Source organism: Camellia sinensis, chromosome 14, assembly GCF_055761805.1.
Source record: "Camellia sinensis isolate YWXY chromosome 14, ASM5576180v1, whole genome shotgun sequence".
NCBI classification, from domain to species: domain Eukaryota; kingdom Viridiplantae; phylum Streptophyta; class Magnoliopsida; order Ericales; family Theaceae; genus Camellia; species Camellia sinensis.
In genome coordinates, this window is record NC_138974.1 from 27107118 (window position 1) to 27134697 (window position 27580).

Sequence of the window (27580 nt, forward strand, 5' to 3'; positions counted from 1 at the left end):
CTACGTCCTTGGAGGTAGCATAGCACCTGCACTTGAAAATGATGTCCCATATAGGGTGAGCCAACGCCCAGTAGAGATATGCTAAACATAATATGAGCAATGACTAAAACATGACTATTTGATAAATGTTTAACTCACATAAATCAATTCATAATTCCTTTCAATTACATGACATATATGTCCATGTTTCATTCCATTTCCCATTATTTATCCAGTTCTCAATTTGTGAATAAGGCTCAGAACTTGGCCAATAATTTAATGAGACTATAGCTCATATCAACAATACTTCCATACTTCACAACAAATACACATATTTGCTGTCTCAATAACACATTTAAACACTTCTATACTTCACAATAGATACACATATTCGCTGTATCAACACTTCAATAGACACACATATTTGCTGTATCAACACTTCAATAGATACACATATTTGTTGTATCAACGGAGTCCATCCCCTATCTCCTCCCAAATAATATCCGATTTAGGAGTCCATCCCCTATCTCCTCCTAAACCGTGGAGTACATCCCCTATCTCCTTCCACACAACACAATGTATATAAACATATATCATATACATAATCAATCAATACATAAATTTAATGTATTTTCCCAACCATCATATTTAATGACATATTCCATTGATTAGTTTTAATTCGCCTAATCATCATGCATTGTCTACAACAATCAAGACTATCCTCCACCGATAGCCCAAAGCAATTTATTTCTAAACAGATAATAAATGCATCAACAGGTAATTTGACAACAATTTCATAAGTGAGCGATTAATAAATTCAACTCCACCATTCTACCTCATAATAAGCCAATTTCATATCTCTATAATAAATGTCATTAGTTACACTAATGACCCAAATATACCCAAACATGGCATTTTCCCCATTTTTCTCAACATTAACCCAAAAGTCCAAATGTTATCAACAACATCAATAACCTCATTTTTAGACCCAAAACACATATGTTTGAATCAAAAGAACAAAACCCCTCTTTCCAATATAACACATCTCAAACTCTAACTTCCCAAATCAAACCATATATACAAAAACTCAACATTTAGGTTAAAGCTCATAAAAATGAGTAGTTATCCCTACCTCAAAAGATAAAACTTAAAGGAGATGATGAAGAAATCTCGAAATGCTCTGAAACCCAAGATTTTCGGATTGATAGAAAGCTCAAGCCAAGCTCTGCACTCTTTACAAAGACACTAAGGGAGTAGATCACTCAAGCTAGATCAATCCCTAGAGAGAAGGTAGATTCTAGAGAGAGGAGCTCTCAATAGAGGGTTTAGAAAAGTAAGAGAGAGAAAGGAAATGTGAAAAGTGATTCAAAATCACCCAGCTGCCATCTGATATACGACTATCCCGCTCGAGCGGAGAATAGGACGCTCGAGCGGAGAACACAAAAACTGGACCCGCTCGAGCACAAAAAGACCCGCTCGAGCGCCAAGACACAAAATTAAAAAAGCACCCGCTCGAGCGCAAAGGGAAATCAGCTCGAGTATAGATTACCCTCTTCCAGTATTTTTACAGACATTGAACACTCGCTCGAGCGTAAGGAAATCCGCTCGAGCGTGAAAAACGCACCTGCAGTAGTTTTGCAGAGGCACAAAATGCTGAAAGTGTGTAAACTCCGCTCGAGCGCGAAGGGACCCGCTTGAGCGGACCACCAAAAATCTGGGCAACAAGGAATGGGACTAAAGCTCAACTAACCTGTTCGAAACACGCCCAATACATCCTAAAACTCAAATATATGGAATTAAATAATGACAACAAGACATATACAATAACCAATTCCACGGAACCTAAGTCCGTATACAACAATCAACGAAGAAAAAACCAGGATCAGTATAAATAATAATTTCATTCTCTCCACTTCCTCTACTTCCTAAGCAAACAGTTCTCACCTAAAAGGCCATCCAAGAACTCAAGTTGAGGTTCTGATTAATCACAAAATTAGCTACCCTCCCTTCTTTATTCAAACATAATCGATAGAGCCTGGGAAAAACACTTTTTAAGGTCTGTCCCCCCATCAATCCACCTATCCCTCCAAAATGACAATCTCTTTCTGTCTCCTAAGTTGAAACAAATATTTCCAATGAACAGCCCAAAAATTGTAGGGTTTCTATCTTTGACCATGAATACACCATTCCAAATTCAAGAGTATGATGACCTTTGATCCAGCCAAGGCAACAAACATCAACTATCAATCCCATATATTTCGTAGATCATTCTTCTCCAAAAGCTTTCCCTTTCAGCCCTGAACCTCCATCACCACTTTAATAGTAATGCATCATTGAAGACTCTTTAACTTGCGAATACCTGCTCCTCCATAATCCTTTCCATTTGTCACCTTTTCCCATTTGATCATTTGAATCTTTTTTCCATGGTCATTATCACCCCCACAGAAAACCACTTCAAATTTTATCAATCACACTCTCCACCGCCACTAGTATTCTAAATAGCGACATGATAGTTTGTTGGCAGGGAGCTTAAGACAAGTTAATCTACCCCCAAAGGACAAGAGTCTCCTCTTCCACATTGCTAACTTGGATCTGAATTTCTGTATCACTGGTTCCCAAGTTCTTTTCAGCCTCGAGTTTGCTCCCAAAGAAGTCGTAGATTTTTCATTGGAAACTTCTGTGCCTTACAGTTTAGGGCTGAAGCAAAATCTTCTACTAGACTATCTTCAGCTCCAAAATTGATCTTTAAACCAGAAACTAGCTCAAAACATCGCAGAGAGAGAGAGAGAGAGAGAGAAAAAAAAAACTCCTTATGTTTACTACCTCAACCAATCCGCTTGACAAAAGATAATGGTATCATCCGCGAATTGGAGGTGAGTCAAATTTACTCCATTAATTCCTAGCCTTGCTCCCCTTATTAACCTCATTTGCTTTGCCCTTTTAAACATCATATTTAACACCTCACCGTTATTACGAAGAGGAATGGTGACAAGGGATCGCCTTGTCTCAATCCTTTTTGCAAGTTGAAATCTTTTGTGGGTGACCCATTAACAAGAACTGATGCTTTGGCTGATGTTATACACTCCCAAATCCACTCAATCCACTTAGCCTCGAACCCAAATTTCTCCGTTGAATATTTAGTTGGTTGTAATTTCACTTCCTTGCTTTATGGATTCTGGCTAGCTATGTGATTTGAATATGAAAACTCTTTAGGTATGTTTTCATAATCTTTGAATGAAATTCTTATTTTGTGAATATATATATATATATATATGTGTGACCTAAGATCATAAACGAAACTGTAGATCTTAAAATATTAGATGAGATTATATATCATGTGAGCAATTGTACTAAATTTAGTTAGGATAAAAAAAAATTGTGTTGCTGTATATTACCAATTTATCACACGGAGTTGACTGTATTTCAGTAGCATTCATTCTATAATTTCATATTTAAAAAATATTTCATATAACATTTTATTAAGTGTTTCATATTTTTCTCTTTTTTCAATGTGAGACAAAGTCTCCAAACTTATTTCAAGCTTTTCATAAAAAAACAAGGAATGTTTTAAAAACACCCAAAACCTAAACAATTAATTTAAAAAATCATTTTGAAATGTTCTCAAAAACATTTGCCTTCATTTTGTATATTTTCCATCATCATGCATCAAACTATTGAAATTTTCATCATATTTTAAACCTCGTTTATTTTTATTTTCTGATAAAAAAAATAGTGAAATTCATCCAAAATGAAATATGAAAAGCCAAAACTTATTTACAACAAGAAGGAGATCAAGAAATGCAACAATTTGGAATCAAAATGAATTCATTTCCAGAGTATAACTCTTTTTCTTCTTCATCATCTCCCACACAGCTTCACTAAACACCTCTTCTTCTCCTCCTCCTCCTTCCCCATTCCAAACCCTCTCCACCAAATCACCATCGCTCTCCTCCACCTTCTTCTCCCCATCCACAGGCCTAATCACTAGCAGCGTCGCCCCTCTCATCACGCACCCCGACGCCGGCAACTCAATCACAGGCACGTACCATAATTTCATCTTCAGTGCCGGCAACGGTGTCCTCTCCAACATCGGCGACAACTCCAATTCAGCCGATGAATTCACTTTACTCCTCAATTCTTCAATCTGCTCTCTCTTCATATTCAGCCTCCCCTGTTTACTCCTATCCGTAACCACCACATTTTGAAGCATTTGATGCGTTGAAACAACTTGCTGCATCAAGTAATGCCTTGCCGACGCAGCAATCAAGCACGAGATCGTCCAGACTACTCGCAATTTCAGCTCATCGTCTGTGAGCTCGGCTTCTTCTTCATCTTCTTCTTCTTGTTGTTGTTTGTGATTTTGTGTATCGAAAGATTTGGATCCGAGTATCACACAGCTCTCGAGGTGGCTCCCAAACTCGGCTCTCCATCTCAGCAACGAATCACCGTCGTTGATTGATTCGATTTCGCCGCCATATCCTGGAAGCTCGATTCGCAGGGATTGAATTTCCTTAAAATTCTTCAGGATTTCATTTGGCGAATGGTAAGAACAATCAAACCGAGACGACGACGAAGATTTCAAAGTGACGATACGGCGAAGACATCGAAATGGCGTCGTGATGAGTTTACGAATCAGAGACTTGAAAAGGCTCTTAGATCTGTGGCTGCAATCGATACAGCTGGATTTGGAAATCTGATCGTAGGATCCGCAGAGGCTTTTGCGAGGAACTGTGAGATAAACATTGTCGACTTGAGGAATTAAAGAAGCAAATCGCTTGCAGACCAAATTGCATCTGCTGAGAGATTCAGCGTCGTGTAATTTGTTGAAAATCAGACGAAGAATCGCATCAGGTAATCGATCAAACTCATCATCTTCTTCGTTAATAAAACTCATTTTTCTGCTTTGTTTTGCTTTTTCTTTACTCTTCCAAAGTTTGAATTGCGAGGAAATTTCAAGGGGTCTTAAAGGTAAGGCTGAATGTTTGGCGCGTAGGAAAGTTATATCATTTTATTATAGAGTCTAACGCCGACACACGTTAAAAGAGCAGGGAGTTTTTGACTTTGACGAAATCAATAATGGGATTATTTGATTCCCGACAATGGATTTATTTATTAGATTTATGGGGAGGTGGAGTTGGATTATTACTTGGCAATCTCATCCTCAGGAAGATAGATGAGAGACGGAGGAGTGCACATGTGATTCACGTGCATTATTCCCGCAAAAAAAAAAAAAAACGTGTTTGTCCAATGCAATTATGTGATACTCCCGTGTCTATATTACTATTTTTTTTTTTTAGTTTTTTAGTTTACAAAAATAGTTCCAACCATCAAAAATATTGAATCCCATGACCCCCAATTGATGTGGACGAGGCACGTAATTTTTCATGTGTATCACAACTCACGCACCTTTTCTTTCTCTCTCTTTATTCAGAATTCAAATTCTCCTATTGCATTATTGATCAAAATCTCCTTGCAATACAGATCTCTCATCTCTATGGCTCCCTCTCCCTCATTCCCTTGACTTTAACAAGAGAAAGCCTGACGTGCTCCTTCCCTTGACTCTGACACCCGACTCCCTCATTCCCTTAACTCCGACGCCCGACTCTTGACTCTCTCCAACGAAAACCCAATGAAGGATGACTAAGAAGTAACTCCGACTTCGACTTATATCTCTATCCGTGTATATATATATATATATATATGTATATGTCTGTGTATATATATTGAGAATATATGTATCTTGTATATATATTAGGGTTTTGGATAAACACTTGGATTGAATGTTTGGATTTTGGCCTTTTGATTTGGGAATTGAGTAATCTTTATATTACCTACCACTTGCTCGATGAAATTTCTCAACCAAATCCTCTAGTCCTAACCCAAGTGTTTCTACAAACCTCTTTTTCTCCCACATTTTGACCATTGATTCCAGCTAGAATTATTTTTTTATAACCTACGATTGTTGTTGTTGTTGGTTTTTTTTTTTTTTTGCCTTGTGTTGGACCTATATTGTACAAGGAGATATGCTGCTGGTTATGAATTACTAAGACTACAGAAAATTGAGAAAATTGGAATTTTTTCATAAAATATTCTTTTACGAGTTTGGTTTTTAGTATTGCATCATAAGCTTCTTGAACTTTTGCATTGAATTCAGAATCCATATGGGTTCTCATTATATTGTTTTTGTTCTGTATCATACAAATAAACAAGCAAAATTTGCCTCTGTACCATATATAACTCTGCTTTGCTTGCTTTGGTTGTCTTTGTTTTTATGCTCTCTCTTCAAGTATTTATGTACATACACATTTTATATATATCTTATGTATTGTATGCACATGTATATTTAGTGTGATGGATTTAAGATTCTTTTGATTCTTGGCCTTAATAAATATGTTTTGTGTGCGAATTATATGAACAAGAGTCCACGTGAGCCCAAAACATGATAGCCCTATAACCATCCATTGTTTTAACTTGAATATAGGTGCATTCATAGTTTAATGAGGAATTGTATTATATAATAATTTTAAAAACTCACATTGGACTTTATGAAAATATAATCATTATACTTTTTGGATTTATATTTTTTCAGATGTCAACTTCAAGTGTGAATGGTAGTAGCTCAGATCGGTTGACATATTTCAACAAAAATTGTCCTAGATGTAATAAAAAGGCCACTATTCGGATTTTTGAGACGGATCGAAACAAAAACAAGTTATTCTACTCTTGTAATGATTGTAGTGGTTTTATTGGATGGTGCTTGCCTACAAATTCACAATGTAGAGATGATGAAATTCCAAGACAAGTAGAAGGAGAAGTGCCAATTGTCAGTAAACAACTTCAATCTATGACCGAACTACAAAGATCTATGAGGGATCAACTTCGAATTCAGAGCGCAAAGAAGCAAAAAAATGGAATATGTGTTGTTTGTGTTGCTTGTAATTGGTGCCTTATCACATATGAAGATGTAATAATTTATACATGCAAGTTAGAAGTAGAAGTAGATTGAATACGCTTGTATGGTACTGTGATGTTTGAGAGCAAGTTATGTTTTGTTGTGTATTAAAACCCAATTAATGTAAATGTTTTGTTGTGAGTGGAATAGAACATGACTTGTTTAAACTTGTAAAATTTGTTTAATATTTGCATACACATTGTAACTTCCGTTCAAACAAAATATTTATCTCAGGACCCAATGTAAAAGTTTCTTCATAATAAGTTCTAATCTCAAACACAAACTGTAAAAGTTCAATAAACTAGGATATAAGGTTGTAGACACCCCATTTTTGAACGTCCTCAAGACTTGGACGTCACCGTTTGAACACTCGGTGATCATCCATGTTTGTGTTCGTTTGGAGTTCCCGGAGGTCTCGGCTACGCGCTTTGCCTCAGGATCTCCGAACTCGACCGTTTAGTGTCTGGTTTTGCACCAAACACTTGTGTTTTGCCTTGGAGGGGCAGGGAATGCTTTGTGAGGCATCCCCACACACCACCGGCAGTGGCTAGAGGCCACCGGCTGGTTTTTTGCTGCCACCGGCAATGTATATTGCCGGTCGGCACCTTTTGTTGCTGGTCGGCACTATTTAGTGCCGGTCGGCATTCTTTTTTGCCAAAATGGCATTTTTGGTCGGTCGACTACTGTGCATCTGCTTTTGCAGATATTTTGTCACAACTGTCTTGCATTTGGCTCCCCTCCATACACGTGTATGGAGGGATCTCCCTCTTTAGAAACTTGTCTTGTAAGCTTTACAAGACAAAAAGCTTCTATAAAGAGAGGGGCTCTCTCTTGTTGCTAAGGTTGGAGAGGTTAGACACTTGAGACACTTGAGAGAGCTTAGATAGCCATTGTTAGGGTTTGAGTTCTAGGGTTAGGATTTGATACACATTATCTCTCTCTTTTTCCCTCTTGTGTGTGTTTTAGTGTGTTTAGTCCATACTATTGCACACAAACACCTAGTGTTTCACCTTCACTTAGCTACTGAGGTTCTAAGGGACTGATTTTGAAGTTTTGGTGTTGGATTCAAGCCAAGGAGGGCCATTGGAGTACCATTGTTGAAGAGGTCTTCAAGGGTAAGAATCTTACCCCTTTTTACCCCAATCTTGCATTGTATTTCTACCTATCTTAAAATCGTTTTTGAGCTTAGTGTATAATACAAAAAAGTTCTGTTTTTTATCCCTCTTGACTGTTTATTAAGAGTGTTTTGTGGTTTGGAGGTGTTTGATCCCTCTTAGGCCTTGAAAGGCCTCATTTTGTGCTATTTTGTGCTAGTTTCGAGACTTTGGTGTTTGGGCCTCTTCACCACTGAAATCTTGAGGGATTTCAGTGGTGAAGATGGTGCCTTGAAGTCTCCAAAAGGGGAGGGCCACCCCCTTCCCTTCTTGTCCTTGAAATGGACCATTTTTGGCCTCTTGAGGGAGCATCATGTTAAAGTGTGTATTGACCATGTCTTGGCTGCTTTCCATGCTTAATATGTTGTAATATACCTCTGTTTATTGTTGGTTTTGGTACACCATGCATGCTTAGCATACCTACTTTGTAATGCCATATTTATGCCTTAATGTGCCTTAGGTTGTTAGCCCTTGTTAGAGCATGTTTTAGGCTTAGTCTTGTGAAGCTTTTGTGTATATTTTGCCATGTTTTAGGTCTGTCCATAGTTATTTGGGTCGAATTTGGCATGCTTAGTATAGCCCCTTTGCATCCCGGCTTGTTGGCCTTAAGTGTATGAATGTATAGCATGACATCTTTGCATTGATTTGGTGATTTGAAACCATCCATCATGTCATTTCAGTCCCATTTTCATGCCTATATGTTTACATTGGATGCCTCTTTAATGCTTTAAAAGCATGTGTAGCATGTTCCACGTTTTGGCCACAGTGCATGCTTTGAAATTGAGCCACTTAGATGCCATCTAGGGAGTCCCCTTTGCATGGTCTAGGTCTGCCTTGAACTTATTTTAAGCCCCCTTGGCCTTGTGAGGCTTGGTTGGCTTGGCTATGGTTCAACCCCCTTTGACTTGCTTCAAGCACTTAGGCCATTTGTTGCATGTTTGGCTTGATTTGTTGCTTGGTTTGGCTCCATGTTTTAACATGATTTTCAATGCTTATGTCGCATGTTATATGTCCATGATTACTTTCTTTCAAATGTGTTTGAGAGTTGTTCAATTTGTGCCTAAGTGTTGGCCTTTCAACATGTGTATGTGTGCATGTGTATTTGGTCCCTCATTATAGCACTTTGGCCCTTGTTTTAGGCCTTATTAGAGCTGCCTAAACCATGCCTAAGTCCATCTTGACATTAGTTGGCATTGCTTCATGTTTGCTTGTATGCTTGCATAAGTGCCTTGCCATGCCATGTTGCATCCTTAGCTTGCATGCCTAGGTTGCATTACATCTTGCATGCATGCCTTGTTCCTTGACTTGATGATAGGAATTGGGCCTTAGTTTGTTTGATTGGTTTGCATTTCATTTGACATGAAAATTGCACACTTGATTCTTTGGGCCATCATGCATGGAAATGCGTGATTGGTGGTCCGAGAATCGAGGCACATGCCCCTTTGAGTCATTACCATGATAAGGGACATGATTGGTGCATACATGCCTTGAATTGTGCTGCCATGCTTTGCCTTGCCCTCTGTTGCTGTGAGTTGCAGGTTCTGCAGGCTTTCTTTGCCGACCGGCAGTGTTAAGTGCCGACCGGCAATCATTTCTCTGCCGATAGCTTCACTTCGTGCCGGTGGCTACACCACACTGCCGGTGGCAATTCCATTCAGCCGGTGGCACTCCCCAATGTCCAAGGATGCAGTCCTGAGGTTTTGGCAGCCTCCAGAGGAGCAGAGGAAGGAAAACAGAGGCAGCCTATGCATGGCGGTGCATTTCCGAGCAGGACCGAGCGCGCATTGCATCTGGCTCTCCTCCCGAGGCGGTTTACTGCTTTTCCTAGATTAGTTAATTTATTAATTAATTTGTAATATTTAATTAGCTTGTGTAGTTAATTAATTTGTAATATTTATTTGGTCCCTCCGAGTGGGGGCAAATCTGTAATAAGTGTGTGTGAGTGGTGTGTATGTCTTCCAATCCCCACTTCTTTCTTCCCTTTTACTTACCTGCTTTGATGGTTAGTATTAGGGCTCGTTCAAATTAGCATACCTTATGCTACGCATGCGCGCATTCATGCATTTGTATTACATGCATCAGGCTCGGTACATCACGCTAACTGCATTTGTATTTCAAATTCCAAATTGAATACGTGCATCGATTGATTGCATTTCACATGCCATGTTTAGGATTAGCCGAGCCTATCTAGTTGCATCCTGTATGTGTTGCATTAGTCAAATTGACATGAACTAAGACATGCATGTTTGCTAACTAGTTCACTGTTTTGGGCATGGAGTACGATGTAAGTATTTATGCTTTAGCATCCCGCATGCGTGTGAGTGCTGCCATGACAGTATGTTTACCATATGGCTAGATGCTTATGTGATGAACTGTTTTAATGCCTGTGGGTGAAGGTAGGATTGTTTGAGTTGGAAAACTCGTTGAAATTCGTGTTTTAGCCTACTTGCGAGTAGCAAATTCCAAAACATTTTTCAAAACAAACGGATATGCAATGCTTATTTCCAAATTAGGCAATCTAGTCTATACTTGTTTGCTGCGCGCATAACATAGTAATTCTAGGCTAACAACTGGAATAAGAACACATAACGTTTTCAAAATTAGATATCACGGTTAGTAGAGGCCGGTCTTCGGACCGGGCGAAAAGGGGTGCTCATAGCTGACCTTCCCCGATCGTACCCAAGCTCCCGAGCCGAGACAACTCCGGTGATGACGGACATGTGGCCTTCGGCACCGAGTCAGGGTTTCCTAAATTCTCCCATTTTTAAAATATTTAGGTGGCGACTCTGTATCTGGCAAAGCAGTCCATGTTTGGCACTACTTTTCAAAAAATCTATTTTTCTCAAAACGATTTGCCGGATTTGGACTCTTTGGTTCAAGATTTAGGACCGTGACACAAATCGAGTCCGAACTGTAGTAACCCCAAATGAATAGAACGAGACTCACCCTCCTGGGGCGTTCGGGGGACGTCTACAGTTTCTGGAGACTCTGCTGGGGATTTTAGAGAGCTTGACTCGAACTCGTGATATCCCGTTTTGATTTCGCTTATGTGTTTCTTTGCATTGCATGTGCATTGGTGCGCCTAAGAACATAGTGTTTGCCATCTGCCATTCCTGAACGGTTTGCCGGAGGCTTGTCTTGTCAAGGCATGACCATAAGGCTGACCGGCTATGGGCTCTGGCAGTATGGGAACACAAACCCCGGTTTTACCGGGGCACCCTTTTCGACCATTCGACCTAGTACATATTCGGATCCATAGTGACCATTCCAAGTTAGGACAGGTTGCTTACCCGATGTTAGGTTGTTTGAAAACCGCTGTGCGCGTAGTGAAACCCTAGTTCCTGACAAAATAGGACAGGGAAACCCTACCCCAACTTAGGGGTGTTTTGGCTCTCTTTGCTTGCTATGTGCTTTTAGAGTGTATCTCTACAGGAAAGTACATATCAGTTTGCAAGTTTGAATGTCGGGCCCGAGGGCACCAGAATCAGTATTGTTGAGAATCAGTTGTTGAGAATCAGTTATCTGCGGGTATCAGTTCAGTTTTGGGAACAGTGATTATGAGGAACAGTGATCAGTAGAAGAGTATAGTTGTTTGGCTACACTCGTGTTTGATCAGTTGGGGCTGAAATGCTGTCTGTTTTTTCCTTTCAGTTCAGAGAGTCGGAGAGTTGATACAGAATAGCCAGTGTTCCCCCTTGCTGAGGCAGGATCTATGACGACGCAGAATTCAGAAGAGTTAGTGGTTATGACAGCTGCATTAGATCAAGGGATCGCTCTACAAAGTGAGACCAACGTGGATATGCCATATCCACCCAGGTCGCCTGTTGTGCACCCGGTCTGGGCCCCCCAGTTGTATCAGTTATCTGCCGGTATCAGTTCAGTTTTGGGAACAGTGATTCTGAGGAACAGTGATCAGTAGTAGAGTATAGTTGTTTGGCTACACCCGTGTTTGATCAGTTTGGGCTGAAATGCTGTTTGTTTTTTCCTTTCAGTTCAGAGAGTCGGAGAGTTGATACAGAATAACCAGTGTTCCCCCTTGCTGAGGCAGGATCTATGACGACGCAGAATTCAGAAGAGTTAGTGGTTATGACAGCTGCATTAGATCAAGGGATCGCTCTGCAAAGTGAGGCCAACGTGGATATGCCATATCCACCCAGGTCGCCTGTTGTGCACCCGGTCTGGGCCCCCCAGTTGTATCAGGCTCGTGAGCCCACCACCTTCGAACTCATGGGGATGATAGGTGATCTCCAGAGGTCTGTGGCGGATCTTGCCTACGGAATGTCAGCTTCACCTCCAGCTGCGCCATATGCCGGGAGTTTTGTACCCCAGGAGCCCCCGCTGTTGGGGCGAATCGTGATCGAACTTAGCCAACCGGAGATGGCCTCCAGCTATGATAATGACATGTCAACACCAACCCAGACCCTCGATCAGGCTGAGGCCAGAGGAAAAGACAAAGTGAAGGTAGACGCTGATCCCATCGAACAACTGCTGTGGGCAGTCGAGGCTTTGAAAGCCGGGGGGATGAACAAGCAACAGATAACCGCAGTTGTGGAAAAAATTGTGGAGGATGCTTTCCCCACTCCACCTGAGGGTAGTTCAAGTCAGTCGAAAAATCGGGATAGGCCCCATCATGCCAAAACAGTTCCTCCTATTCCCGCCCCTGCACCCGGGAAAGATCAGAAAGCCAAGGTGGCGCCCGCCGACCCTTTTGCTTGCACGGCCAGTAAGAGCGCTCAGACTCCGAAGTACCTGCCCCGAGGGCGCAGGGCCTTTCATGCTCTCTACATGCCTTTGTCCAAGGCACTGCAGATCCTTGCCGAGAGAGGGCACCTTAAACCCTTGGAGCCTCGGCCACTCCCGAAGAATCTCCCTGCCACGCATGATGCTACTCAGTACTGCGCGTACCATCAGCAGACAGGCCATCCAACCGACAATTGCTTCCGCCTCCGTCATGAGGTGCAAGATTTGATCGACAACGAGGTTATCCTCCCGCCTACCTCAGCCAAGTCCGTTACCACCCAGTTGTTAGATTTTGAGGACACAGATACTGCGAGTATGTAGTCAGAAAGTGAACCACCTGCAGGCGGCATTCGGTGTATTTTGGATGTAGCGTTTGGCACGCATTTTTGAGCATCGGTGAAACCGAGTTTTGTAAATTCTGGCTTGGGTATCGAGTCAGTCTTTTGTTTTGAGTCTGTCTCTTTGTTTTGAGTCAGTCTTTTTTGCTTAAAGGTCTGTCTTGTTGTATCGAGTTAGTCCTCTTTGTATAGAATACTAGGTGATTCTGGGGTTGTTGTCCCGAACACCATTTTGTCCTGTAATTATCTGTTCTTGTTTTTAGTCTGTTTCTGCCGAGGGGCCAGTTATACCAGCAAATTTGAATGAAACAGCTGTTGCTATCTCGCTTTCGTGTTTGCTTTCAGTACAAGTGCCAGAGGATTCGAATGGGCTGACAGTACATCTCGCCTGCTCTCCTGTGCGCCAAACTCATTACATTAGCCTAAGTTTTTCAAAAACCCCTTTTAACACTGCGGTGATAAAAACGAAGAGGAAGGAATTCCTCGGGTTTTGTAAAATTTTGATCATTTTGAGAGAAAGAGAAGCATGCTAAGCCTTTAATGAATGAAATCATGCTTATCGGCGTGAGTACTGGGAAGGATCCTAGCTTGATCCAGATTGGTTCCACACTGTCTTCGGCGCGAGCGATTCGTCGCTTTCTTAAAAATTTTCAAAAACAAACGTTTTACACGGCCTTGTGAAGACCTGTGTGGAACCGCTCTTGAGATTGTGCAGCCTAGGATCGCTCTCAGCCTCTAGATTCAACCCGTTCGTTTCGAACCTTGAACCCGTTCAGAAAGTTCAACGGTCAAACGTCATGCAAGGTCTGTACGGCCGGATCAGAAGCAGCCCTCCAGCAAGAGGCACCAAAGTTGAATCAAAAGAGTAGATCTCGCCGGAAGAAGCTCGTGGAGCGACCGAGATGGATTCTTCTGCAAATCATTGCAACAGCCGTTCCCCTAGACACAGAGAGGCTTCAACTCCAAAAATCATTTGGCATGGACTTGCTACACTTTTACCCTTTGAGAGGCTCACTGGGCCGAAAACCCAGAAGGGCGGCCCAGGCAAAAGTTAGAGCAAGAGAAAAATACAAAAGAAAAGAAAAGAAAAGGAAAAAATGCAAAAAAAAGAAGAAGAAAATGAAAAGAAGCTCGCAAGGTCGAAAACCCGCATTGGGCACCTTGGCAAAAGTAAGAGCCTAAAAAGTGAAGGTTAAAATACCCGAGAGTACCTTAACCGGAACTACGTAAGGCTTGATTCCCATGTTTGGGATACGTAGGCAACTTCATCCTGAAGTCCAGCCCCCAACGCTTTCATAGCGTCTCAGTCCATGCAATGGTTCCGACTTCATCCCAAAGTCTAGTCGCCAACACCTTCCAAGGTGACTGTGTCCATATATTTGTTGTGACCGTCTTCGTCATCTCTGTGTCCAAGAGTTCGACCACCACCAATGAAGACTGTCTGCGGATTGCTGCGGCACCATCCAAACAAGGGGCAACTTTCCGTTGTCACCAGTCATCGCGAGCCGCCATTCAAACCAAGGACAACTTTCCGTTGCCATGCGGCGTTCTTCAAACTAGGGGCAATTTTCCATTGCCTCCGATCCGAGGTCGCGCATCTCAAAGAGTAAGTTCCACGCTCGTTGAGCATCAGCCGTTTGCAAAAATAGTTTTTGAAAATTTTTACTGAGGTTGACTATTTTCTCGAAAACTATTCCATTTTCCAAAACTGGACCATTTTCTTGGACCCAAAAAGGAAAATTTTCAGTGCTTATAGCCTGACTTGCATGGCTTTCAAATCAAAAATCGAACAAGTACGTTAATCCGACTCTCATCTTGATCAAAATTGTTTTAGTAGAAAACCAAAACGAAAAATGGTCAAAGTGATGAATTAAGGGCGCAGTTGAGTCAGGCATTCTGTCTTTCCCCCGTTGTCAACGTACTTGCCAGGAGGGCACTCTACCCACCAGAAGAAATGGCTGTGAGCTAACGGTGTTGAGCATGAACCCGCAACTTCCTATTCATTCATCAACCACCCAGGGAAGGGATTTAAAATGAGAGATTGAAGAATAGAGAGATGTGCGCTGAGAAAAAAAAGCGAGCCAGAGGGTTTTGAGAGAAAAACTGAGCTTGAGTGCCAGAGTGATGTGAGGATCACAAATGAGAAAAGAGTGGGAAACAATACCCAGAGAAACTGGCTCCTCGTGATCAGAGGTCCCCCGTCGTCGTTAACACGCCTGTGTGTCGGGTCTTTTGTTTTGTTTACCTCAATCTTTGTCCTAGGTTTCTCCCGAGCGTGTCTCGTTGTGTTTTAGGTCGTGTGCCTTTTTGTTTGAGTCCTCCCCGCTGTGTTCTATTGTAGGCTCGATACCCCGGTTAAGAAAATCCCTTTTCCGAAAGTTAATCATTTATGCTCAGAATGTTGTGCCATTCTCTATAGTCGATTGTGTTTAAACTCCAGCTGGTTTCACCTCCGTAGTCCGTCTTGTCAGATTGGGCTGTTTATTCGGGAGTTGTTATGTGCAAAATGAACCAGGTGTTGGGTTACGGGTTGTATGCAGATTAATCCCCAGTAGAGTAAGGGCTGTGTGTCCAGAATCAGGCAGTGGGTTGCTTGGGTTATTTTGCTGTTGGCTGTTTAGTTATCTGATTATTACAGTGCAAGTGTTCAATTTTCAGACAACCAATTGATTTCATTTACATTGAGGTGTAACATGATGTGATGCGATGCAATGCATGAGATATGTGGATGTAACACTTTCTAAGATAAAAAGCTTGTTCATTTCATAATCTTTTAAGTGTACAAGTTTTGGAAAACAAAAACCTGCCTGCGGCAGTACAAGGTAACCTAACTACCAACAAAAGAGAAAAGTACAAGAAAGAAGAAAAATAACAAAAATCCGCATCCGTGTCGAGCACTCCGGGGGGCCATCAGTCTGTCCTAGTCCTCTTCCTGGACGAGAGTCCAGGAGCATCATCAGCATCGTCGTCAGAGCCCGAGCTAGTGCCGCCTCCGGTCTCCTCCTCTGATGACTCGGACTCCGCCTCTGCCTCCGCCTCTAACTCCTCGTCATCATCATCATCGTCCGGGACTGGAGCTCGCGAGCTACTCCCGACATGAGTGCACCCCGCCTTCGTGCGGGGGAATGCTCTACCCTCCTCATCTCTCCCTCGAGCCAGGACGGAAGGTCCAGCTGGAATGCCTCCTACAGCAGGGATCTGGAAAGGAGGCTGAAAGTACACAAAAGGGAAATGCATCAGTATACTGTGAACAGTTTATCAGTGCAGAATGCAGTGTCTGAGTACAATGTATGTATGCCGTGAACAGTTTAACAGTGCAGAATGCAGTGTCTGAGTACAGTGAGAGAATGCCATGAATAGTTTATCAGTGCAGAATGCAGTGTATGAGTACAGTATGTGAGAAAGCCGTGAGCAGTTTATCAGTGTAGAGTACAATGCAGAATGCAGTGTATGCAGTGTATCAGATGCTGTGAGATCGGTGTATCAGGTGTTGTGCCATGCATCAGATTATGTGAAGCAGTGTATGAATGGTTTGAGGCCAGTGTTAGAAGAACGTACCGGAATGCTGTAGAGGGCCAGGAGATCAAAAGTCCGCTGAAGCATCCCCATCATCGAGGCATTCATCGCCAACGACTGACGGGTGTACTCAGAAGAAGCCTGCAAAAGTGTCAGATGCATTAATATTCTGTGGAATATCAAGTAAACTGAAATGAAATGACTGTACCAAATACAGTAATACATACCAGAGGTAAGTCGGGGACACCGACGAACTCGTGATCAGCCAGCGGAGGGGCGAAGGGGATCTGATAGGTCACCCCACCCTGCCCTCGGAAAGTCAGTGCAGCGGGCAGGGCGGGCCAGCCAGCCCCCCGTCCTCCCTGAACTCCGCCCCTGCCATGAACTCGAGCCCTCCTCGAAGCTCCTGCTCCAGCTCCCGCTCCTGCCCCAGCCGCTGGCACCACGGGCCTGGCCCCCTCCACTCAACGGCTGCCGCTCAGAGGTCGCATAAGGTACGTCTGCACGTACTCTCGGTAGTCGCCGATGCCTCTGAAGCGGGTCTCCTCCCAGCCAATGGTGTAATCGTCCATCTGCTCGGTGGTGAGCCTCTCGGTCTCCCTCATGTCCGCAGGAGGGTGAACCGGGACTATTTGCTCAGGTAACCCCAGGGTCTGGCGTAGAAAACGCTCACCCAGGTACCAAGCCCGATAGACCGGGCCCTCCAGCAAGATCCGGAAATGCGAGGTCTCCTCAGCACCAGCAAACCGATCCCGCGTCGCCGCCGGCAACGGAGCCCACGGCCGCCATGTGATCTGAAAGTAACAGACAATTTGTTATCTACTATTTTTGAAATATACAGTGGAAAAGCGAAGCTCAAATGAACTGCGAGTAAAACATACCTCAGCTGGGGTAATGGTGTCGAAGTATCAGCGGAAAAAGCCGAATGTCTCTCGTGGCCGCCGGGTGCATCTCCCGTCAAAGCGGCGTGAAAAGGGGACGACCAGAGGGGTCTCCGCGACAGGTACGGGAGCGAGCCTAGGAAAGTAGGCATAAACCCACAACTGCAAGATAAATACCAGTGCATTTATCAGATAAAGCAGGATACAGAATAAAACAGAAATGGCAGAGCCGTGTGTTGTGCAATGTATTGTGTACAGTGCACAGTGTGAGCAGTGTGCAGTCAGTGTAAAGCAGAATGTATGTGTGTGCCGGGTGTACAGTATACAGCAAGTATAGAGCAGACTACAGTGTGTGCAGTGTACAGAGTACAGAAAATATGGGACAGAAATGAAAAGCGAAAAAGAAATGTACCTCCCAAGCCCGCCAATAGCCTCCGAGCAACTGGCCGCTGCCGCGAGAAGCTGAGCTCATGTACCCATAGAGCGTGGCCAGAGCAGCGCCACCCCAATCATAGTGCAGAATGTCCCAGACGTCCACCAGTGCGCTGAGAAGGCAGAGAGGCACGGTGTTCGCCCAGTCGGCGAAGATGGTCGTCCCGAATAAGAACATCAGGAAGCCGCGGGCGTACCTCTCCACGTCCTCCTGAGTCATCTGCGCCTCCTCCTCCAACGCGGGCTGGACCCTAAACTGTACCTCGAACCAGGAGTACTGCACGAAGCCTGGACGAGCAAGAGGTGGGGCCTCCCCCAGCAGATGGACCTGAGCGACGGTCCACTCATCCATGTCGATATCAAAGGGGATCGGATCACCCCCTACCTCGATGCCTGTGAGCATCGAGAAATCGTAAGGGGTCATCGTCATGTCCCCTACTGTGGAGAAGTGAAAAGAATCCGTGGTGTCCCACCACCTCTCCGCCAGAGCGGCAAGAAGAGGTCTGCAGGTAGAAAGCCTGGAGAGTCCACGGCAGAAGGCGCCGAAGCCTGCCCGGTCCACTATGCGGCGGACTGCGTCAGGGAGCTCGTCGTACCACTCCCGAGCGCCAGTGTTCCCATACCCGCGGATGGTATGGAAATCCTCCTGTAAACAGAAAATAACAATTACAAGACAACATTCAAAATGCAGTTTTGAGAAACATACAGATATGGCATGCGTGCAAGTTTAACAGATTGAAACAAATACCGGGTGCTGGTGTGCTTACAATAAACTACAGCGTGTGATGCGTCAACGTGTTAGGGTGGTTCAGAACAGATATAGCATGCGTGTAAGTTTAACAGATTTAAGTAAATACCGGGTGCCGGTGTGCTTACAGTGGACTACAGCGTGTGATGCATTAGCGTGTTTTGGTAGTTCAGAGCAGATATAGCATGCGTGCAGGTTTAACAGGTTTGAACAAATATCGGGTGCCGGTGTGCTTACAGTGAACTACAGCGTGTGATGTGTCAGCGTGTTTGGGTGGTTCAGAGTAGACATAGCATGCGTGCAACTTTAACAGATTCAGACAAATACCGGGTACCGGTGTGTTTGCAGTAAAATACAGTGTGCGCCGTGTGTTTGAGTGATTCGGGGTTAGTGCAATGTGTGCATGTGTCAGTCTCAAACAGATATCAGTTGTATGTATGTTTACAGTCAACTACGGTGTATAGCATATCAGATTCAAGCAGTTAAAGAGTACAACTAGCTATGACAGTTTTGTATCCTACATTGCGGAAAGTAAAGCAGAAGAAAGAGAGTTACCTCGGAAACGCCAGAGGACAGGTGGGAGGTAGGCTCGCGCAGCAATAGCTCGGGTGGCACGTGCCTCTCGAAGCTCCGAAACTAGCGAAGACCGTCGGGGGGCAGAACATGAATCGCCAGCCGGTAGGTCGCCGGGTCGAACGGGCGCTCGCTCAAAGGAAGGAGCTCGACCCCGGGATCCATCTCGTGGTCCGGGGGAGTCCCGCCGCGTGGAATGTCACCCGCCATGTCAGGAATGGTGAGAAAATGGCCGGAGGAAGGAAAACCGGACCGGAATACGAAGAGTCAACCGAAAAGTCAACTCCCGAGAGGGTCAAAAATGGCCGGGAAGGCCGGGATGTGAAAAGGCACAGAAATCAAGAGGAAAACGAGGGGAACAAATCCCGAAAAGGTGGGAACGACAAACGAGGCACCGAAACAAGGTTTTGTTCGGTTGAAAATGTCCGAAACGCAAAGAAAATCGCGAATCCGACGACGAAACGAGCGTAGAACGCGAAGAAACGGAGAAATGGGGAGAGAAAAATGCTCTAGAGAGAGAGTGTGGGATTTCGGCGGAGGGGAAGATAGAAAATAGGGTTTGGGAACCCTATTTTAAAACACCCGAAGTGAAAAATCGATTCTGCCCCGACTCAGCAACTTTTTGCCGGTCGGCAATGTTTTGTGCCGGCCGGCAGTTTTTTGTGCCGATGGAGTTGTTTTTCAGCCGGTGGACAGCCAGTGGCCTCCCTTCTCGGCCGGTGGTGTTCCCACAACCTTGTTTAGGCCATATGAGAAGTTTTTGGTCTTCATAGCTCAAGAAAGTGCAAGAAAGTGTATCTTCGATGCTCAACCGGCCTCCGTTTTGACCTCGGACCGCGTCTTCTGTGCGTAGCACTCCAACTCATGCAATGTTATATCCTTTGGTATCCTTTTTGCCTCTTACAAGATCCAAAGTTACCCCATGTGTGTCGCACGCGTTCATCGCATTATTTCGGTGCATTACATCGCACTATCATGCGCCTCACAGTTGCATTGTTGTGCACATACTACATGCATTGTACCACGCACCCCTTGCATTGTCATGCACATTTCTCATGCATTGTCGTTGCATTTTTATTACAAGCATTGTCATGCATTTCAATGCATACGTCGCCTCGCGCATCGTTCGCGTTGTCGTGCATTCCCTTACCATGCATCGTCATGCATTCCGAAACACGTGCGTTGTTACGCATTTAAGTCCATTGGCATCATTCTACAGCTTATGAGGCATGCGTGTCACACTTAGCATCATTTTATTCCGTGTGGCATGCGTGTCACACTTAGCATCGTTTTACATTCCGTGTGGCATACGTGTCACACTGGGCAGCATTTTACATTCCGTGTGGCATGCGTGTCATACTTAGTATCATGTCATATTTCCGTATGGCATGCGTGTCACACTTAGCATCATTTTGCATCTTATGAGGCATGCGTGTCTCATTTGTATTCTTTTGCATTTTATAGGCACGTGTGCCTCATTCGCATCGGCACGTGTGCCTCACTCCCATCGGCACGTGTGCCTCATTCCCATCGGCACGTGTGCCTCACTTACATAGGCACGCGTGCCTCATTTGTATCATTTTGCATCGGCACGTGTGCCTCATTTGCATTTGGCACGTGCGCCTCATCCTCATTCACATTGGCACGTGTGCCTCGTTCTCATCGGCACGTGTGCCTCATTCTTACACCGGCACGTGTGCCTCATTTGCATTGGCACGTGTGCCCCATTCTTACACCGGCACGTGTGCCTCATTTGCATCGGCACGTGTGCCTCATTCGTATCGGCACGTGTGCCTCATTTCCATCGGCACATGTGCCTCATTCGCATCGGCACGTGTGCCTCGTTCTCATCGGCATGCGTGCCTCCTTTGCATCGGCACGTGTGCCTCACTTACATTGGCACGTATGCCCCATTCTCATCGGCACGTGTGCCCCGTTTGCATTGGCATGCGTGCCTCATTTGCATTGTTTATACATTGTTTTGTATAGGTTGCATAACATTCCATTTTATTACTTGCGTAGACCGCATGCTAGTTACATTACCTGCGTAGACCGCATGTTTGTAATCCATTTTATTACTTGCGTAGACCGCATGTTAATTACATTACCTGTGTAGACCGCATGTCTGTAATCAATTTTATTACTTGCGTAGACCGCATGCTAGTTACATTACCTGCGTAGACCGTATGTTTGTAATCCATTTTATTACTTGCGTAGACCGCATGTTAATTACATTACCTGCGTAGACCGCATGTCTGTAATCAATTTTATTACTTGCGTAGACCGCATGCTAGTTACATTACCTGCGTAGACCGCATGTTTGTAATCCATTTTATTACTTGCGTAGACCGCATGCTAGTTACATTACCTGCGTAGACCGCATGTTTGTAATCCATTTTATTACTTGCGTAGACCACATGCTAGTTACATTACCTGCGTAGACCGCATGTTTGTAATCTATTTTATTACTTGCGTAGACCGCATGCTAGTTACATTACCTGCGTAGACCGCATGCTTGTAATTAATTTCATTACCTGCGTAGACCGCATGTTTTGATTGTGTAGACCGCATTATTGTTCAATTTCTTTACCTGCGTAGACCGCATGTATTGCTTGCGTAGACCGCATAATTGTTCAATTTCATTACTTGCGTAGACCGCATTATTATTAATTCATTACCTGCGTAGACCGCATGTTTTGATTGCGTAGACCGCATTATTAATTCATTACCTGCGTAGACCGCATGTTTTGATTGCGTAGACCGCATATTCGTTAATTTCTTTACTTGCGTAGACCGCATGCTTGTTATTAATTCATTACCTGCGTAGACCGCATGTTTTGATTGCGTAGACCGCATATTCGTTAATTTCATTACTTGCGTAGACCGCATGCTTATGATCAATTTCGTTGCCTGCGTAGACCGCATGCTCCACTTACATGTCTGTATTTTCGCAAGCATTGTCATGCTCTCCACTTGCTTTGCGCTGTCACGCATTTCAAGTACACTACTATGCATGTTGTTAACAATATTGTGCCTGTTAAGTTTGTTTTCTTTGCAGACACGATATTGTATGTACGGTTCATTTGAGGCTGGTGCAACCAGACGAGCCGCACAGGTATTGTATCCTCCGAGTGAGGCGTATCGAGAATTGCATAATTCTCTTACATCCTTTCTGCATTGTAGTGTAGTTTGGTGTATGCTAGCTTAAAGTTGTCGCATGTGTGCTTCATTACAGCTTTCTTTGCATGATCATAAGTTATGCTCGGCTTCGTGCATTGTCTTGCATTTTGCCCCTGCCTTCGGGCGCATACCTTGTTTGTCTTGCATGTTTGTCTAAGTCTTCGGCCTTGTCAAAAATGGGTCGTCTCTGGGCTTTGACATTCACTCCCGTCATTGTTATGACTTTCGAGTTCTGTCAAAGAGGGGCAACTGTAGACACCCCATTTTTGATAGGGCTGAGCAAGGAATCCGTAAAATCCGTAATCCGATCCGGTCCAGTCCAATCCGATAGGTTTGGATTGGTTTTTTGAATCCATGGTTCGGTTCCGGATTGAGAATTTCAAAATCCGTAGGCCACGGATCGGTTCCGGATTGAACTCCACGGTTCCGGATTGGAACCGATCCGGACCATCTAGAAATACTCTATATTTTTATGTTATATACCTTCCCACACCATATAATTTCTTATATGATATAAATACTAAAATGTAAACCTAATCCAGGTCCAGCAGCCTCACCTCACTCATTCACGCCTCTCACTCTCATCTCAGGTCTCTCTATATCGATGGTGTCTCTCTCTCTTCTCTTTCCCATCTCAGACTGAGTTCTCATCTCTCATCTCTCTCTCTCTCTCTCAGATCGGTGACCATTTTTGTTTATTTGTCTTCCTCTTTCGGTGAGCTCCTCTCTCTCTCTCTCTCTCTCTCTCTCTCTAACACTCTGAAATAGGTTTAATCTCTAACACTCTGAAATGGTTCCCAGATCATCCATCGCAGATTAGATCGATTGTTTCATGTCATCTACAATGGATTCGGTAAATGTAAGTAGGAGATTTTTTTTTTCTGTTTTTATTTTTATTATGTTTTATGTTTTCATTATGTTTTTATTTAGATCGATTGTTTATGTTTTATGTTTTCATTATGTCACACTCTGAAATGTGATTGTTCATGTTATCTGGTTTTGTTCTGTTTTATCTCAGACTGAGTTTTCTGTTTTTTTTTTTTGATCCATTTGAACCCATGATTTATAGCTTGGATTATTAACCTGTTTAGATTGAAAATAAGTAAAAAGAGTAAGGTTCAAATTGATTAAATTAAAAAACTTGGGTTTGTTTTGTCACTAGACTTAAATTCTGGATTTTTTTTTATTTTTTGTAATTACCCCTTATCAATCTAGACTGCTTTTGTTCCAAAAACATTGAATAATTTTTTTCTTCTACACTGGTCATGTGCTATCTTCTTTTGGCCAAGATAAAGCGTCAATTTGAACCTTACTCTTCAAGTCAATGTAATATATTTGAACTTTGGATTAATTATATTAATGATTCTCAAAGTATCTAAATTGTTGTTTAGTCTCTAATTTTTTAATTTTACTAATTTAATTTTCAAATTATAAAATGTGAATTCAAATGGCTCCCAACACTTACACTGTCCAAATTAATTAAAGAAAATGGAGACATTTTTCATATTTTACAAGTGTAGTTGGATGTGTAGAGAAACTAGGTTTGATGGTTTAAAAAACAACTTTACTAAAGGATAAAATTATAATAAAAATAAAATAAAAATGAGTGTAATGAGTTGAGTGCATTTGTGGAAGTAGATTTACCTACTAGTTTGTCAGGATTAAAATTTTAAATTTATGTAGAAACTCACAATATATAAAAAATGACTTCGTTATTTTTGTAAAATTGAGATAACATTACATCCTAACACACAGTTTTCTCTGGATGTGCATCTCTTACTAATAAAATATAAGAATGCTTTTAATTAAAATAGGGACTTGAAATTTATTGATCTATCGTAGTTGTTTACTAAGATTGGTGGTAGTTACTGATTCATGATTAATGATTCTGTTCTTAGAATGGGGTAAAAGACCCATTTTGTTTGCTTTGCACCTAAATAAATCATAAAGTATTGATTTATTTATTTCTTTTGTTTGATAGATGTCAAGTACCGGAGACACAAATGATGTAATTGACCTCTCTCATTCTCAATCCGATAAAGAACATGATCCTCAGCCTGAAACTCCTTCAGGTTCAAAGGTATGCCCCCCTCCTCCTAAGCCAAAAGCTAGACAGTATTCTGAAGTTTGGGAGCATTTTACCAAAATTTTTAAAGAAGGGAGTAAGACTGCTGCATGTGTTAAATGTAATCATTGTAAAGCTTCTTATGCTTGGATTAGTGCAAATGGAACTAGCACTTTGAGAAAACATATTGCAAATTGTCCTAAGTCCCCTCAGAATAAAGAAAATAAAAAACAAAAGACTTTGGCATTTCAATCTGTAACCGAAGGTGAAAAAACTCTTGGAGTTTGGAAATTTGATCAACAAGCATGTAGGGATTCACTTGTTAAAATGGTAATCACTGATGAGTTGCCATTTAGGTTTGTAGAGCGTGAAGGATTCCGTCAATTTTGTAGTGTGATGCAACCTAATTTCAAAAAGTTTTCACGCTTTACAGTAGCAAGGGATATTGTGGATTTATATTGTAGTGAGAAGAAAAAGTTGAAAAATGTGTTGAAGAATGCAAACTATAGACTTTGTCTCACTACGGATTCATGGACATCTCTACAAAATGTTTCATATATGTGCCTAACAGCCCACTTTATTGATAAAGACTGGAATTTGCAAAAAAGAATTCTCAACTTTAGTGTGATTTCTAGTCACAAAGGGGAGGCAATTGGTAAGGCAGTGGAATCATGTTTAGTTGATTGGGGTATAGAGAAGATTAGTACAATCACTGTGGATAATGCAAGTGCAAATGATGTAGCTATTGCATATGTGAAAAGGAAGTTTTCAAAAAACATTGACTCTTTGATTTTAAGGGGTGAGTACTTGCATATGAGGTGTTGTGCCCATATAATTAATTTAATTGTCAAGGATGGGTTAAGTGAAATAAAGGATTCAATAACTCGAATTCGTGATGCGGTGAAGTATGTAAGGAGTTCTCCACAACGAGAGCAATTTTTCAGGACATGTGCTGAAACAGAGAGGGTAACATGTAAAAGCTTGTTGTGTCTAGATGTTCAAACTAGGTGGAACTCCACATATCTAATGCTAGATGTTGCAACAAAGTTTCAAAAAGTATTTGAGAGATTAGAGGATGAGGACCCACATTTCAAACTAGAACTTAATCATGGACCTCCTACCTCTCAAGATTGGGAAGATGCTAATGTTTTTACACAATTTTTGCAAAAGTTTTATGATGCAACTGTTCGCTTGTCTGGTTCTTTGTATGTCACTTCCAACTTGTACTTCACTGAAGTTTGTGGTATAGAAAGTGCCTTAACTGAATGGGGAAAGAGTTTAGATCCTTCTTTGAAAGCCATGGCAATAAAAATGAAGACTAAATTTGACAAGTATTGGGGAAAAATTGAAAAAATAAATATGATGTTATTGATTGCTGTTGTGTTAGATCCTCGTTATAAGTTGAAGTATGTGAGGTTTTGTTATTTTGAAGTTTATCAACCTGTCATGGTGAGTGAGCTCACTCAAAAAGTAAGAGAGACTTTGAATAACATTTTTGATGAGTATAAACAGTTTGAGACAGTTGCTTCATCTTCCAATGAAATGGTTCATGAGGTGGACATTGTTGATCAAGTAAACATTGGTGCAAGTGAGCACCAAGTGTCTCTTATGACAAAATTTCAAAAGCTTTTGGAGGAAGAAGAAGGTGATGGAGGAAAATCAGAAGTAGATAGGTATTTGGAAGAATCTTGTGAAAAGGAAGTTGTAAACTTTGACATCTTAAGTTGGTGGAATACAAATTCTTCAAGATATAAAATTCTTTCTCAAGTTGCTAGGGATATTTTGGCCATTCCTGTTTCTACTGTTGCTTCTGAGTCTACTTTCAGCACAGGAGGTCATATCCTTGACCAATTTCGTAGTTCTCTTACTCCAAAACTTGTTGAAAGTTTAATTTGTACACAAGATTGGTTGCGTGCGTCGCCATTGCCACTTCAGATGGAAGAAAACTTTGCAGATTCGGAGGACATAGAAAGAGGTAATATAATTCTAATATTCAATTAATCATTTAAATTTCATTCATGTATTGTGTTATTTTTTACTTTAAACTGAAATTAATTTTTTTGCAGCTCTAACCAATGTTAACATAGCTGCTGGAAAGTGATTTGGTTTGCTGGAAATCACCTATTACTGCTGCTATTGTGCTGCTGCTGCCACTGCGCTGTTGTGGTGCTTTTGTTTGTCATCCTTAAGTTGTGCTGCTGTCAACATGCCTTTGTTTGTTTATTTGTTTTTGTCTAAAACTACTTTATATCTGTTTGCTTAGAATTTGTGGAAAAGGGAAATGTAATGTCTACTACTATTGAATTTGGTTGTTGTTAATGTGTGTTTGCTTGGAATGAATGATGTAATGTCTACTACTATTGTTGATGTGTGTTTGCTTGGAATGGATGATGTTTGCTTAGAATGGAGGATGTTTGCTTCACTTTAGAATGGAATGGATGTTGTTTACTTGGAATAGATGTTCACAGGTTTACAGGTTTTCAATATTAGAATGGAGTTGCTATTGGAATGGATGTTTACTTATATAATATTATTTACAGGTTTTCAATAGCTATGTTGCTATTGGAATGGAAATGCTATTGGAATGGATGTTGTTTATTTATATTGTTTACAGGCTGCTATTGGAATGGATGTTTAATTATATTGATTACAGGTTTTCAGTAGCTATGTTGCTATTGGAATGAAAATGTAATGTCTATATTTTTTTTGTTATTTAATTATTTCAATCCGTGGTCCTAAACCGATCCAATCCGTGTTTCAACGGATTGGTTCGGATTGGTTCTACAATTTAAATGGATTGGATTGGTTTTAATTTTTCAAGAACCGTATATAACGGATTGGTCTTGGTTTTCTCCCAATCCGGACCAATCCGGTCCATGCTCACCCCTAATTTTTGACCGTCCTCAAGACTTGGACGTCACTGTTTGAACACTCGGTGATCATCCATGTTTGTGTTCGTTTGGAGTTCCCGGAGGTCTCGGCTACGCGCCTTGCCTCAAGATCTCCGAACTCGACCGTTTAG

General features: G+C 42.2%; 1 protein-coding gene and 1 long non-coding RNA gene across 2 annotated transcripts; one reads left to right on the top strand and one right to left on the bottom strand.

Annotated features, from left to right (window-relative positions):
- Window positions 1-3793: 3793 nt before the first annotated feature.
- Window positions 3794-5190, bottom strand: LOC114264068 (F-box protein At1g30200). Its single transcript, XM_028204677.2, has 2 exons — window positions 5126-5190; window positions 3794-4772 (listed from the first exon to the last, which is right to left on the bottom strand). Exons 1-2 carry the CDS (start codon window positions 5188-5190, stop codon window positions 3794-3796), a joined length of 1044 nt encoding a protein of 347 aa, XP_028060478.2.
- A 59-nt stretch (window positions 5191-5249) lies between these two features.
- Window positions 5250-7113, top strand: LOC145807844 (uncharacterized). The gene is made up of 2 exons (XR_014351271.1): window positions 5250-5626; window positions 6569-7113. It is a non-coding gene; the product is annotated as an uncharacterized LOC145807844 (long non-coding RNA).
- Window positions 7114-27580: the final 20467 nt, after the last annotated feature.

What these genes read in the sequence shown, in the direction of transcription:
- LOC114264068 (XM_028204677.2), bottom strand. Translation starts at nt 5,190, where the DNA reads ATGCACGTGAATCACATGTGCACTCCTCCGTCTCTCATCTATCTTCCT. An exon ending in CCTGAGGATGAGATTGCCAA is followed by an intron (nt 4,773 to 5,125) that starts GTAATAATCCAA and finishes ATCTCTCAGCAG; the next exon opens with ATGCAATTTGGTCTGCAAGC.